Genomic DNA, 15,007 nt, shown 5'->3' with positions numbered 1-15,007 from the left:
AGTACTGTAATGATCCTCACAGAACCCATGTCTCACAGATTATATCATACTCACACAGACACATGCCAGCAGACTTACACACAAACACACACAAAGTTGCTGCTTGTTAAAGGAGTGACATTTGGCACATTACTTAAATTCCTGTGCATGTGATATGATTTTTTTTCCAGTTCTGAAGGAAATATAGCACAAAACTTTAGTATAGTTTACAAGGGAGCAAAGGTTTATTCCTTAAATTATTTTTGGGGATGTGATAGATGGTGTAATGTTTCTGGGAAAAGGTCACAGAGATAGACTGTGGTGTGCAAAACAGGAGTCCTGTATGAAGTATGCAGCTATATTGTGCCATGGTCCTTTGTAAGGCAAGGTGTGGTGTACGAAAACCCAGCCAGGAACATTCTACAATAGTCTGGACAGTTGAGAGGTACCCACCACACAAAACATCATATCTTGGTTTAGAGACCTGAAAACAAAACATAAATGAGTAACTATTTCTACAGAAACAAAACACACTGTTCATGCCATTTTTAAAAATGAATTGCAACAAGCAAAAGGCTACCAGTAGTACAAGATACATATACAATAGATTTCACTACTGCATAAACATAACAGTAACTCCCTGAAAAGAAGTGTCATGTAAGTAGCAAAATACCGGGTATAAAACGGATTGCTTACACTTGTACTGTTTTTATTTTGTCACAGTTGAATCCCAGGTAAACAAAAATACGAAAAAGTCTCTTAAAACAGCTTGCCATGCTTCAGTATTTCTAGCTATATTCTAACAGCTAACATGACATGCTGTTGGGAGGTGGAACTTCACAGAAAATTTTATTTCAGAATGCCAGTGGAAGCTCTGTCTTGACAGTCTCAGGTAGAAAATAAATAATTCCATCAAAGAAAACATACATAGCAGTTACCATTACTATAATTAAGGCTGCTATTGCAATGCATGCAAAACAAAACCAGAACACTTACAAGTGTGGCAAATTGCTTTAAATGCAAAAATTAAATTATTAAATTATTAAATTTAAATTGTGCAGTCAATTGCGAGAAGATCAAAGAATGATGAAAAAGAAAGGATCTCTTCAAGAACATTGGCAGTGTTAAGGGAAATGTCTAAGTAAAAATAGGCATGATAAAAGACAAAGCCAGGAGAGACCCAACAGAAGCAGAAGGTATTAAGAACAGGTGAGAGGAACATATAGAAGACCCTTGTATCACGGATAAATGTTCTTTGTTGCTTCCTGTATGTTCTTTGGTCTAGAAGCAGACATCCTGGAGGAGGATGAGGTCAAACAGGCCCAAGAAACAAGAATACAGGAAATGGTGGAATTCCAGAGGAATCATTTAAACTCCTGCAAAATGATGTTATTACAGTCTTGCTTGTAATTTGCCAGCAAATTTGGAAAGTGCAGCAGAGACTATTGCATTGGAAAATGATCTATATTACAATCCCAAAATGAGCAATTGAACAACTGCCCTCATTTTCATATGCTACAAAGGTAGCACTTAAGATCTTAAGAAGCTAGACTCCAGCAATACATAACCAGGGGACTGTCAGATGTACACACTAGTTTTAACCATGCTAGGGTCCCCAGCGATCTAGCTGCCAACATCCAGTGGATAATACAAAATCAATGGAGAACAAAAAGCATTTATTTAAACAGTTTATTAACCAGTGTATAGACAAAATATTGTCAACAATATTAAAAGATAAGGGCAACTGCCCAGTTTGCAGTGAAATGCATAGACATAACTATTACCATATAACAGTTGAGGACAGACATGATAATAATAATAATAATAATAATAATAATAATAATTACAAGAAAGAGTTGATAGAACCATATACGCAATATCTACTTGTATGATGGCTCTAAAAAGTAGATATTAAAAACAGAAAATGGAACAATTTGTGCATGGGGTTAGTGTGTGAGTTGGGAGGGTCATATAGGCAATAGTACTAATTTATCAAGTGCTGCAGTATGGTAGACCACAACAGACAGGTTTCCTTGGACATTGAGGGATACAGGCTTATCTACAAAAGTCAAGGCTTCTCTGGTGATATCTCCATGAAACCAAAACTATTTAATTTTGCTTTATTGACTAGTTTAAAGCCTTTAACTATGTAGACCATAACAAAATGAGGCATGTTTTTAAAAAAGGGGGATACTGCCTCATCTTAATTTACTTCTGAAGAATTTGTACGCAATCCAAAAAGTAGCAGTTGAGAATCAAATATGGAGTTTCTGATTAGTTCAGGATTGGGAAAACAGTGCAACAAGGCTGTAGGTTATTGCCTTACTTATTTAACTTAAAATGCCAAATATATAAAGTGAAATACTGGCTTAAATGAATCACACATGGGATCAAAGTTTCCTAGAAAAATATCAACAACCTCGTATATGTTGACCACTCTGATGGCTACATGATAAAGTTGAAAAGCCACATGATAAAGTTGAAAAGCCTGCTGATGAAAGTTAAAGTTAAAAGAGCCAAAGCTGGCTGACTGCTCAACTTTAGAAAACTAAGATGATGTCATCAAACCAAGTCAGTTATTTCCAGTAGATAAGACAGAAGTGCCAACAGAGCCAAAGCTGGATGACTGCTCAACTTTAGAAAACTAAGATGATGTCATCCAACCCAGTCAGTTATTTGCAGTAGATAAGACAGAAGTGCCAACAGAGCCAAAGCTGGCTGATTGCTCAACTTTAGAAAACTAAGATGATGTCATCAAACTCAGTCAGTTATTTGCAGTAAATAGGAAAGAAGTGGGGACAGTGACAGATAATGTCTTGCAGTCAATGATCTCTGGCAGATGAAGAGTGCAACCATGAAATTAAATGATTCTTGCTTCTAGGGAGGAAAAATATGGCAAATTTGGGTAAGATATTTAAGAGAAAAACCATCACATTGTAAGCAATGGTCTGTATAGTCAAAATAGTCATTTCATCAATAATAGCATATGGCTTTAAGAATTGAGCTATAAAGGAGACTGAGGACTGGAAAACATGATGCTTTTGAACTGTAATGTTTGGTAAACGCATTATTTCCATGTAGTGCAAAAATAGATCAGGTCAGTTTTTACTTAAGGAAATAAATCTCCACTATTTATTGGAAGGTCTGGTAGTAAAACTAAAACTCAGACACTTTAGACACATAGTGGGAAGACTGAATTCAATGAAGAAGGCGATGATGCTGGAAGAGACTGACGGCAAAAGAAGGAGGAAGCAGCTGCTAAGATAATTAGACAGATGACTTCTTCGAAGAAGTCATACGTAATTGTGATGAAAGTGCTCAATAAATTTGTATTATTTCTCTGGCATCCAGTTAGTTCTTTTCGTGATAATTAGACAGTAACAAAGCTGTAGTGGCCCCTCAGGCCTGGTCCACTGAAGTTCTTGTGATTGTAAAGAGGCAAACTCAACTGAACAACTAAACAGTTCATTGTTTCATTTCCCAAAAGACAGTAGAGAGCATTTTGGTGCTGAAGCACACACTGTTACTTAAGGACCATGATGCCCTAAGATGGTAAGACCACCACCTCTCTTGCTGTCATCTGTGAATTTCCCAATCCCTATTCCATCTCTAGAAATGTAGCCATAAAGATGATTGAAATAGTCCTGATCCTTAGTCTGTTATTAATAATTGTTTAAATGGAAACAATTCTACAGATGCTTACTCAGCATTTATGATTATGGAGCCAGTCAGAAATCCATTTAATGACAAAACAATAGTGTTTAGATTCTGGCTGAATGTGATAAATAGTTGAAGACCTTAATGGAGGCAGATAACAGACTCAGAAATGGCCTTTTTTAACCTTTACCAAGAATATTAGTCAGGGCAAATGGTCTGTAGTTCTCAGATTTAGTAAAATCCCTACTTTTTTGAATGAGTATTACTATAACCTCCTTCCAAAGCTCTGCTATATAAATGAAGACTAAAGTGTGCTGTAAGAGAAAGGTTAGATGGGAAATGACATCTTACTTTAGATTCTATGTGTTTAAAACGCCTTTTTTATTTTTAGAGTACAAGTTAAAAGTTTACATTCAAATTAGTATTTACCCTTTGGCAAGTTCTTTTCAATTTATATTTATCTGCTAAATTTACTTTATCTTTTAAAACTTTGGTTGGATGGAAAGTTCCTGTATTTTAACAATGTTTTCCTGTTTACTAAGTGACACATTCTTTTATTTCATGAAGGTTTATTTTTTATCAACTACTAATGTATTCTGTAGGTGTGTATATATATTTCTCTCAACAGTAGATGTTTGTAAAATCAGTTCTAGAAATCCTCCAAGAAAGCCTCAATGACTCTAGTCAGTTCCAGTATTTAAGTTCCCCTACAATACTGCATAAGTTATCTTTGTAAATACTACTAGTAGAAATAGGCCATAGAATCGGCCTACTCACTATAGTAATAACTTCCACACTAACACTTAGGTGGCCAGAATTTCACTTCATACCTAAAGAGAGGCAGGACAGAAATCAAAAAAGTTGTCTGTGATGTAGGTAGAAGAAGCAGTAAAATAAAATATTGGCAAAGTGAAATGCAGCACTAAAGCAATCACTTCTGTTATCATGAAATTCATGCAGTACCTGTTCTGACATGAAGTCAAAAATCACAGAATAAATTTTGTTGTACAAAATCAAACTGGTACACAGAGAGAGTTTATGTTTGAATTCTGAGCAGTCTAAAATGAACTCTGAGTATATGTGCAGAAAATTTGCTGTTTTATATGATGGCTAAAGCGGTCTTGTTAAGGAATAACATTATCAGCATTTCTACTGATTCAGTTCAAGAAATTAATGTATGTAGAAGAATTTATATTGGTCAAAAAGAAACTGTAATCTTCAGATGTTTTTGTCAAGACATGCAGAATGGATCAGTAGCATGGTTAATCTGTAGAAACAAATAAGAAGGAGGATTTGCCTTGAGTACCAAAACTTTAAATTACTGTGTTAAAACCGAACATTAAAAAGCACAGCAATGCCCATTGTTTAAAAGCTTTTCCAAGTTCTGAGAAATAAATCTGGATAAAAATGATTGAATATGTGTTACATTTTGTAATACTTTAGGCAGATACAAAATGCCATGACTGCTGTTCAGTACATAGTGTGCACCTCAAAGTTGTTTAAATGGCAACTGCTAAAATTACTGAATGCTTACTAGGAGCTGTAAATATTACTAATAGTTCACTTGCTTGTTGTTAAATCAAGCAGGCAATCTGAAACATAAGGAACTGAAGTTTAATTAAACTAAATGTCGTATCTGTGTATCTCATCTTAAATGTATGTGTCACATTCTGAGAGACGAGGGCCTCAGACCTGAGTATGACAAAATGAATAGAAATAGTAAATATGTAAGAACCGGAGGACAAGTCTGTTCCAATGTAATTCCTGGGTATGGTCTTTTGGTCTTCAAAGTTTATTCATTACTTGGTTGATATTACTTTGTGTTTTATGACAGTACTTGAGAATGATATGTTATGGTTCTGGTCATCAAAGCAAGACAAAAGCTTTGATATGAAAACACAAACAAACAAACTGTTACAAGGGCTTCAATCTTAAAATTCTATGATATAAGATAGTGGGTGATATTATGATGTTAGTGAACCATATCTAGGTACCATACTGCTCAATTGTACAGATTTTCACAGAATGTCCAGATTTTTGCTCATATTGTTGGCCCATTTTCATAATGTTGTGGTTTTCTACAAAATCATTGGAAGACTGAAGTCAGAAAATAACAGAAGCTTGAGTTTCAGACTTCATGCCCTTCGGAAAATGTACACTAATTGAAACACCTGTTAGTCTATCTACTTTCTAAGTTTGTAAGAGTTAATATTTAAAAATTGTCCCCATTTGTGGGCCTTTGTCCCCACATTATTTATGGCTTTGTCCAGATTGCTTGCTTTAAGAGGTTGAGAAGTATGCTAGATGCTGCTTTACTTCATGAAGAAAAACTAGCTGTATATGGTTCCAGAGCTCTGACAGATGATCAATCTAAATATACAAAAACTGATAAAGAATAGCAACAAAATACAGACTTAAATTTTTTGCAACTACATATACAGAAAAGCTAACCTTTACAAAGTGCATTAAAAATATATTCAGAATGTCTGCTAACCTCTACAGAATGTTTTGCAATTTACAGATGTATGATTTGAAAGTATAGTATAAACATTAGAAATGCATACCACAAACACAGCATTTGTAAATTAACACAAGTAAGATTTGTTTTTATAAGAGGTGGAGGTTCTGTGGATGTCTGTAGTTAAGTAAAGCAGCTGAAATGTGTGTGTCCATGAAAACAGAAATTACACACCTATAAGATGTCATTATGACTAGTATGTCTGGGAGACCTATGATGCTTCCACATACCATTTAGATCTCTACCGTCCACATTTTGATAATCAGACTTATTGTTACTTATTTAAGTCATCATACCATCTCAAAATGAGAAAAAATATATTAAAATTAAAGAATCATATCTAGGCATCACAACGTGCAAGGTAAAAACATGTGACATTGTTTGTACCTAGAATGACTGAGAAACTTGAGATGTTGGTTTGCAGTTGTGACATTTGTTCAAAAATCATAAACCAAGCCAAAGGAGTAGAAGTGATGCCACATGAAATTCCTGGAGTTCCACAGCACAGGCATGGAACAGCCTTATTTCAACAAAAAACAGTATATGCTTACTGCTACTCTAAATTCCCACAGGTACGATCAGATCTAATAAATGTGTTGAAATGTATTCTTTCTACACATAGAATAGCCTGACGGGGTAGTTTCTGGTATTGGCCTTCAATCTGCAAGTACAAAAGTTGATAATTTGGTTAAAGGCTGGGAGTGTCATCTCAATACACTGAGCCATTACTCACAAAGCAGTGTCTGGGCTAAAAGCCCTATCCAGATAGCAAAGAGTGTCTTCAGAAAACTGGAATTGGCATCTCCAGTCGACTTTTACTTATCGTGCCTGACTATCAGAACACTATCATAGGAGAAGACTTCTCTCGCTCACTCTGTCGTAGCAGTACACTTCTCTCGCTCACTCTGTCGTAGGAGTACACTTCTCTCGCTCACTCTGTCGTAGGAGTACACTTCTCTCGCTCACTCTGTCGTAGGAGTACACTTCTCTCGCTCACTCTGTCGTAGGAGTACACTTCTCTCGCCACTCTGTCGAGTACACTTCTCTCGCTCACTCTGTCGGAGTACACTTCTCTCGCTCACTCTGTCGTAGGAGTACACTTCTCTCGCTCACTCTGTCGTAGGAGTACACTTCTCTCGCTCACTCTGTCGTAGGAGTACACTTCTCTCGCTCACTCTGTCGTAGAAGGAGACTTCTCTCGCTTTCACTTAAGGATAGGTAGAAGGCTCAGGCTGAAGCTACCAATGTAACTTGTTTTACTTCTGTCAAGTAATAGTATTTGAACTGGTACAGAAACTGAGCAAAAGACAAGACATAATAAAAAGAAATACTATAACAGAGGACCAAAGAAGTCCTCTATCCAGAAGGAAGGATAAATAGTATTGCTCAATATAGTGGGCAATGTCAAAACTGTGAATAAAAACTCATGAGGCAAATGAACAGCAACAGCAATAGCTAATTTGATGAATTAAGAATATCTTGTTCAAAGAAAAAATAAAAAGTATGCATGCTATTAGCTTTTTACTGCTAATTCCATGAAGCACTAAGTACCCACACTCCCAAGAGCTTAATCCTAACACACTTGTACACATGCTAGCCAAGAATGTAAACTCCTAATCCTAAAAGTCTCACCAATTTCCTAACCAGAGTTCCAAACCTTTCTTCCTAACCTTAACTCTTACAGACAGTCCCCCACCCTAATAATCCTAAATCCTGCTACTTACACTGCCACTGACTTCCAAAATTTAATAACAAACCAAAGACTCCCAGTAGCCACTGAATTTAATCCAAAACATCTTTCCTAAACCTAAAACTCCCACTCCCTTCCTAACCCTAATCCTAGATCCAGTCCTAACCTTAAAACTTCCAGTCACTCTGCAGTCCTAGTCCCAGACACTGTTCTTAAAACCTAAAACCCATGTCACTTTCTGACCCTTTTCCCAAACCCTGTTCCCTAAATCTAAAACTCCATGTCACTTTCTAACTCTACTCCCAAACCCTGTTCCCTAAACCTAAAACCCCATGTCACTTTCTAATCCTAGTCCCAAATCCTGTTCCCTAAACCTAAAACTCCATGTCACTTTCTAACTCTACTCCCAAACCCTGTTCCCTAAACCTAAAACCCCATGTCACTTTCTAATCCTAGTCCCAAACCCTGTTCCCTAAACCAAAACCCCCATGTCACTTTCTAACTCTAGAAATCTAAAACCCCATGCCACTGTCTAACTCTAGTCCCAAACCCTGCTCCCAAAACCTAAAACCTATGTCACTTTCTAACCCTAGTCCCAAACCCTGTTCCCTAAACCTAAAACCCATGTCACTTTCTAACTCTAGTCCCAGACCTTGCTCTCTAACCCTAACTCTGAATGTCCTCTTCACCCCTTAATCCAAACCATCAAACTCCCATTCACTAATCCTGACCATTGTAATAACTTTGCTCAAATATAAACACTTGTTTCAGTGGTAGTTCATGCAAGCTACCTTGAAAATGAGTACCTGGCCTTGTGACTGTGGTCCCTGAGCAGCTGGAACTCAAGCAAGTGAAGGAAACCCTTGTAGAAAAACACAATGAAAACACCTGCTACTGTAGAGGGAAACTATGACAGTCCATCACTCTCCCAGTGAGTGAAGGTTTCAGGATTCTTGCGATGACATTGTGCAACAGAATAAAATTATAGTAGTAAAGCAATGTTGTAATCAACAAATAAATAACGACAAATCTTCTTCTTCTTTTGGCTGCTCCCGTTAGGGGTCACCACAGCAGATCAACTGTTTCCATTTCCTCCTGTCCTCTGCATCTTGCTCTGTCACACCAACCACCTGCATATCCTCTCACACCACATCTGTAAACCTTATCTTAGGCCTTCCTCTTTTCCTGTTACCTGGCAGCTTCATCCTTAGCATCTTTTTCCTAATATACTCTGCATCCCTCCTTAGCACATGTCCAAACCAATGTAATCTTGCCTCTCTGGCTTTGTCTACAAACCTTCCAACCTGGGCTGACCCTCTAATATACTTATTCCTAATCTTGTCCATCCTCATCACACCTAGTGCAAATCTTAACATCTTCAACTCTGCCATGTCAAGCTCTGACTCCTGCCTTTTTGTCAATGCCACTGTCTCCAACCCATATAACATAGCTGGTCTCACTACCCTCTTGTAGACATTCCCTTTCACTCTTACTGGTACTTGTCTGTCACAAATTACTCCTGACACTCTTCTCCACCCACTCCATCCTGCCTGTACTCTCTTCTTCACCTCTCTTCCACACTCACCATTACTCTGAACTGTTGATCCCAAGTACTTAAACTCATTCACCTTCACAACCTCTACTCCCTGCATCCTCACCATTCCTCTATCCTTCCTCTCATTCACACACATATATTCTGTCTTAGTCCTGCTGACCTTCATTCCTCTTCTCTCTAGAGCATATCTCCAGCTCTCCAGGGTCTCCTCCACCTGTTCCCTACTCTCACTACAGATCGCAATGTCATCTGCAAGCATCATAGTCTACAGGGACTCCTGTCTGATCTTGTCTGTCAACCTGTCCATCACCATTGCAAATAAGAAAGGGCTCAAAGCTGATCCTTGATGTAATCCCACCTCCACCTTAAATGCATCCGTCACTCCTCACCGCTGTCACACTACCCTCGTACATATCCTGTACCTCTCTTACATACTTCTCTGACACTCCCGACTTCCTCATACAATACCACAACTCCTCTCTAGGCACCCTGTCATATGCTTTCTCTAAATCCACAAAGACACAATGCAACTCCTTCTGACCTTCTCTGTACTTCTCCATCAACACTCTCAGAGCAAACATTGCATCTGTAGTGCTCTTTCCTGGCATGAAACCATACTGCTGATCACTGGTCATCACCTCCCTTCTTAACCTAGCTTCCACAACTCTTTCCCATAACTTCATGCTGTGACTGATCAGTTTAATCCCTCTGTAGTTACTACAGCTCTGCACATCACCCTTATTCTTAAAAATCGGCACCAAAACACTTTTTCTCCATTCCTCAGGCATCCTCTCACTTTCCAAGATTTCATTAAACAATCTAGTTAAAAACTCCACTGCCATTTCACCTAAACACCTCCATGCTTCCACAGGTATGTCATCTGGACCAACAGCCTTTCCATTCTTCATCCTCTTCATAGCTATCCTTACTTCCTCCTTGCTAATCCACTGCACTTCATGATTCACTATCCGCACATCATCCAACCTTCTCTCCCTCTCATTCTCTTCATTCATCAACCCCTCAAAGTACTCTTACCATCTGCTCAACACACTCTCCTCACTTGTTTGTATGTTTCCCCCTCATTATCCTTTATCACCCTTACCTGCTGCACATCTTTACTAGCTCGGTCCCTCTGTCTAGCCAATCGGTACAGGTCCTTTTCTCCCTCCTTAGTGTCCAACCTTTTATACAACTCTTTATGTGCCTTCTCCTTAGCCTTCGCCACCTCTCTCTTTGCCATGCACCTCATCTCCTTATACTCTTGTCTACTTTCTTCATCTCTTTGACAATCCCACTTCTTCTTCGCCAACCTCTTTCTCTGTATACTCTCCTGTACTTCTTCATTCCACCACCAGGTCTCCTTGTCCTCCTTCCTCTTTCCAGATGTCACACCAAGCACCTTTCTAGCCATCTCTTACTAGCTCTGCTGTAGTTACCCAGCTATTCGGTAACTCTTCACTGCCACCCAGTGCCTGTCAACTCTTCCCTGAACATCACCTCACAATTACCCTTTTTCAATTTCCACCATTTGATCCTTGGTGCTGCCCTCACACTCATCCTCCTCTTCTTGATCACCAATGTCATCCTACAAACCACCATCCTATGCTGCCTAACTACACTTTCCCCTGCCACCACTTTACAGTCTCCAATCTCCTTCAGATTGACCCTTCTACATAAAATATAATCCACCCGTGTGCATTTTCCTCCACTCTTGTATGTCACCCTATGCACTTCATGACCAACATACTAGTGACAACAATAAGTTCAAGAAAGATCCTACATCTCCATTTTTGAAGCAAAAATACAATATTTTCCAATACAGTTAACAGCCTACAAATTTTGCAGTGTCTCTTTGATAATCGGCTTATAGTTTGTTTAGGAGTCCTGCAGTAGCCCAAAATAGTGTTGAACAGAAGCCTAGAATCAGTGACAAGTGTTTTAAATATGATCATAATTCACTGAAAAAAAGGCTTTGAATCAAGATGCATTTTCTGAAGAATAAGAAGCATAAACTCTTATTTATGAATTTATTTATTTAACATCTGGCTTTAATGACTGACTGTAGACTTCAGTAAGTTAGCAGAAAATTAAAACGTTTACAGGGAAAAGGGTAAAAATATGAAGCAAAATCATGAACAGTTAAGATGTAAGCTGTGGAGACTAATGGGCTATATTCTGCCAAAATTATGAAAAAAATGCAGGTGAGTCCCCATTATTAAAACATTAGGTGCTTGTAATTCCAGTAATTCCTTTTAGAATACCACATTTAATGGAATAAAAATGCAATACCTTTAATCAACAAAAGCTTCAGCCTGGAATTAATAACAGATATATGTCCCTGTCTCCTCTCCCCCTTTTTATTTCGGTTATTCATTTTCATTAATTTTTCTCTGAAAGAGCTATAGTGCCAGTACCCTATTCTACAAGCAAACAGCATCATACCTCTCAAATGTACCTCATCATGAGGAAATTTCAACACTTTGATTTTTAAAAAGTCTGTTTCACACTATATCACATTCTAATGGTCTGACATATATTCAGATGCCAGACCTCTTTGCTGTTCCTATTTTGGAGGAATGTTCCTATTTTCAGGCATGATTTAGGATGTCCGTATTTTTGGAGGTATTCTCCTATTTCCATGTTTTATTTACTCCCTCGCATGATTTTCTGAATCCTGTCATCACATGTGATTTTTGAACTCTAGCTCACATAAAACTGCACTACATGACCAACATACTAGAAGTAACAATGATTTAAAGAAAGAGGACACACATCTTACATCTTTCTTTTTCTGAAGCAAAAGTAAATGATCTGATATGGTAGAATTTTGTGATACAGTTCATTAAATTCAGATTTTACACTGTTTCTTTGATAATGTGTTTATATTTTTCCATTACTTTTGCCACACTGTGTTTTTCTTAATCCTGTATCCAAGTAGCATCTTACACATACCTCTCAACTTCTTAGTGAAATAAATCCGGACAAAGCCTACTTTAAATAATACTTAAATAATAACGAAGGCCCAAAATAGGAACAGACTTTAAACATTGCTCTTATAAACTTAGAAAGTTGCTAGAACAACTGGATTTGTGTTAGCACACATTTTCTCAAAGATACAAAGTCTGAAACTCAGATGTCGGTCTGTCATATTTAGTGACTTCAGTAATCAGTGATCTTCCAGAAAACCACACATTTTAAGAGGGGCAGACCAAAACTATGAGGTAGAAATCTGGACATTCTGCGAAATCTGGACGGTTGGAAAGGTATGATCCCACACTCCTGCTAGAAGCAGGAGGAGTTGCGTGCTATTTGGTAATCAATTTTTTTTTTTGCTAATTAGATGTACAGACTTTTCGCTAGACGTTGCTATTTTCAGTGTCTGCACTTGCACTCTGGCAGGTTGAGAGGTACAGAAGAGTGTTTTATTCGATAGCCCTTGTAAATAATACAGTATCATTGTAATGCAAAAAAAAAAAAAATTATTTTGACGTTGTAAGTTGTTAGGAGTTAAGAATTGTGTTGAGATAAAACTACACCCACCTACCCAGACCGTAGAGGGCTGACAGTTCACCGTGGTGTTTATGACATGGAATGTGACCCCAGTCAGCGCAAATCTGGCGAGAACCATGTCAGTTCCGAGCAGGAATTAACCCCAGAGATACATCTGAGAGTTATAATAATCAAAATTAAAAAATACCCAGCAGTGGGCTCGTTTTGTTTACTTACTTAACTTACTGAAAGAAACTCATTCTCTCTCACATTACAGCGATCTTCTTTAAGCATTCCCGTGCCCTGTTTCTTTTGTTACCCATCCGAGTGGACCTTACTTGTAAATGGCACCACATTTACGGACCTCTGTTTAACCCAGGTCATCTCCGCCTGTGCGTGCCCACACCACCCTGACGTCACGCGCCAGCCCTGCATGCAAACCTGTGGCTCAGGTTGTACCTGTTTGCAGCAGTATCTCAACAGCACCTCCCATAGGAGAGCTCCTTACATGCATAGGAGTCTCCAATCATAGGCAAACATTCCCACCTGCAGCACTTGGTCTTTGACAGAGCCCTTCCCTCTCTGCAGTGTTCCGGCCCCCAGTCCTTCTGCTGACACTTGTTACATCCTTAGCTGAGTAGAGAGTGACATTAGCAAACAGCAAACCTACAGCAAAGTCACGATCGCTGCGCACAGCATGGAAATACTACCCTTAAGTAAACTTTGGACTTTAGGAGCAGTGACAGTGGGGACATTACTCAGTAAGTGTTTTTTGACTTTACGTATTTAAGAGGAATTTATTCTGACTGTGTAGCAACGTGAAGCCGCCTGAACCCAGTATTGTTTTTAAGGGTACCCAAGCTCCATTTTCCCTTAGCGGAAACCCTGTGTTCCAACTTCAAACGCTGAGTGCAGGGTTAGAGAATATGTTAGGGTGGTCAGTAATGCTCCGTATAGGGAGGCTAAAGTTAGCTGATATGTCCCTTGAGTAGCTTTCTGCAAACTGAAACCGGCATCCCCCGTGGAAGCAATGTAGATTGCCTAGGTGTCTGGCGGTAGATGAAAGCTCTGTCAGTAGCAGCAGTGATGAAAAATTGTAAAGTACCTGCACCCTTTTACAACAGCAACACAGTTTATACACTTTCCACTAGCATTTGAAACAAAAATTCTTAAATTAGCAACTTAGTAACTGTTTTCGAAGCTGTAGTCTTAAAAAATAGTTGATTCTATCACAAAATGAAACTTGTATTTATAGTGCTTTTTAACAAATACCTTCATGTTGTACACCAGGGACATCAAATTTAACAATTCTTAAGAATTAGGGTTCTCATAAGATGCTTTTCATGTTTGCTGCATTCAGAGGAGGATCCGCACTTCAGGCCAGTTAAATGGGTCCTGTTGCCTTTCTTTTACATGGTACTAGAGGGTTGTTATGGATCTTTGCATGGCTTTCCTAATTTGAGTAGTTGTGTCATCCTAAGAAATATATAAAATGATGAATGTTTGTGTGTGTGTGTGTATCTATCTATCTATATATATATATATATATATATATATATATATGTATACACACACACATATATATATATATATATATATATATATATATATATATACACACACACACACACACACACATATATATATATATATATATATATATATATATATATATATATATATATATATATTATTATTATTGTTGTTGTGGGTTACCTATCCATATTTCTTTTAAATATAAATACAAATGTTACCTTTTGAGATGCACAAAGTAATACCGTTAATACATTGTGAGATTGTTGAAAAGAAAGATGCAAAATATTTATTTTCACTTTATTAACAAAGCCAAGGTTTAATGTTAAAGCATTTTAATTGCTTTTGTCTCGCATCACATTAATCATTTTTAGGCACAGTATAAAAAAAATATTTATTTTTCCTGCTACACCTTCAGGACAATTATTTTTACCAAATTCCCAAATGCTTTTATTTTTTGTTTTTTTGTTAATTGGGTAGGGGAACTGATCTGGAGACCCTTGTCAGCCATTACCCAAGCCACATGCAATGAGAACTACATGAAGCAAAACATTGCAAGTAACATAAGGAATATGTTGTTGCAAAC

At 37.8% G+C, this 15,007-nt stretch overlaps 1 protein-coding gene and 1 long non-coding RNA gene across 2 annotated transcripts in view; one reads left to right on the top strand and one right to left on the bottom strand.

Moving 5' to 3' along the window:
- Positions 1–200: 200 nt before the first annotated feature.
- LOC122809585 lies at positions 201–13,294 on the bottom strand. The gene is made up of 2 exons (XR_006365927.1): positions 13,126–13,294; positions 201–463 (listed from the first exon to the last, which is right to left on the bottom strand). It is a non-coding gene; the product is annotated as an uncharacterized LOC122809585 (long non-coding RNA).
- Positions 13,295–13,502: 208 nt separating this feature from the next.
- The window catches only part of ESAM (endothelial cell adhesion molecule), an 863,910-nt gene continuing 862,405 nt past the window's right edge, over positions 13,503–15,007 (top strand). Inside the window, exon 1 of the mRNA XM_044081182.1 lies at positions 13,503–13,649. Within this exon, the coding sequence (XP_043937117.1) occupies positions 13,586–13,649 (64 nt within the window). The 5' untranslated portion in view covers positions 13,503–13,585. The remainder of the gene's footprint in view (positions 13,650–15,007) is intronic.

The sequence above is a fragment of the Protopterus annectens genome, chromosome 8.part0 (assembly GCF_019279795.1).
Source record: "Protopterus annectens isolate FY-2018-M chromosome 8.part0, PAN1.0, whole genome shotgun sequence".
NCBI lineage: Eukaryota > Metazoa > Chordata > Ceratodontiformes > Protopteridae > Protopterus > Protopterus annectens.
This window is presented reverse-complemented; position numbering and strand designations above follow the sequence as displayed.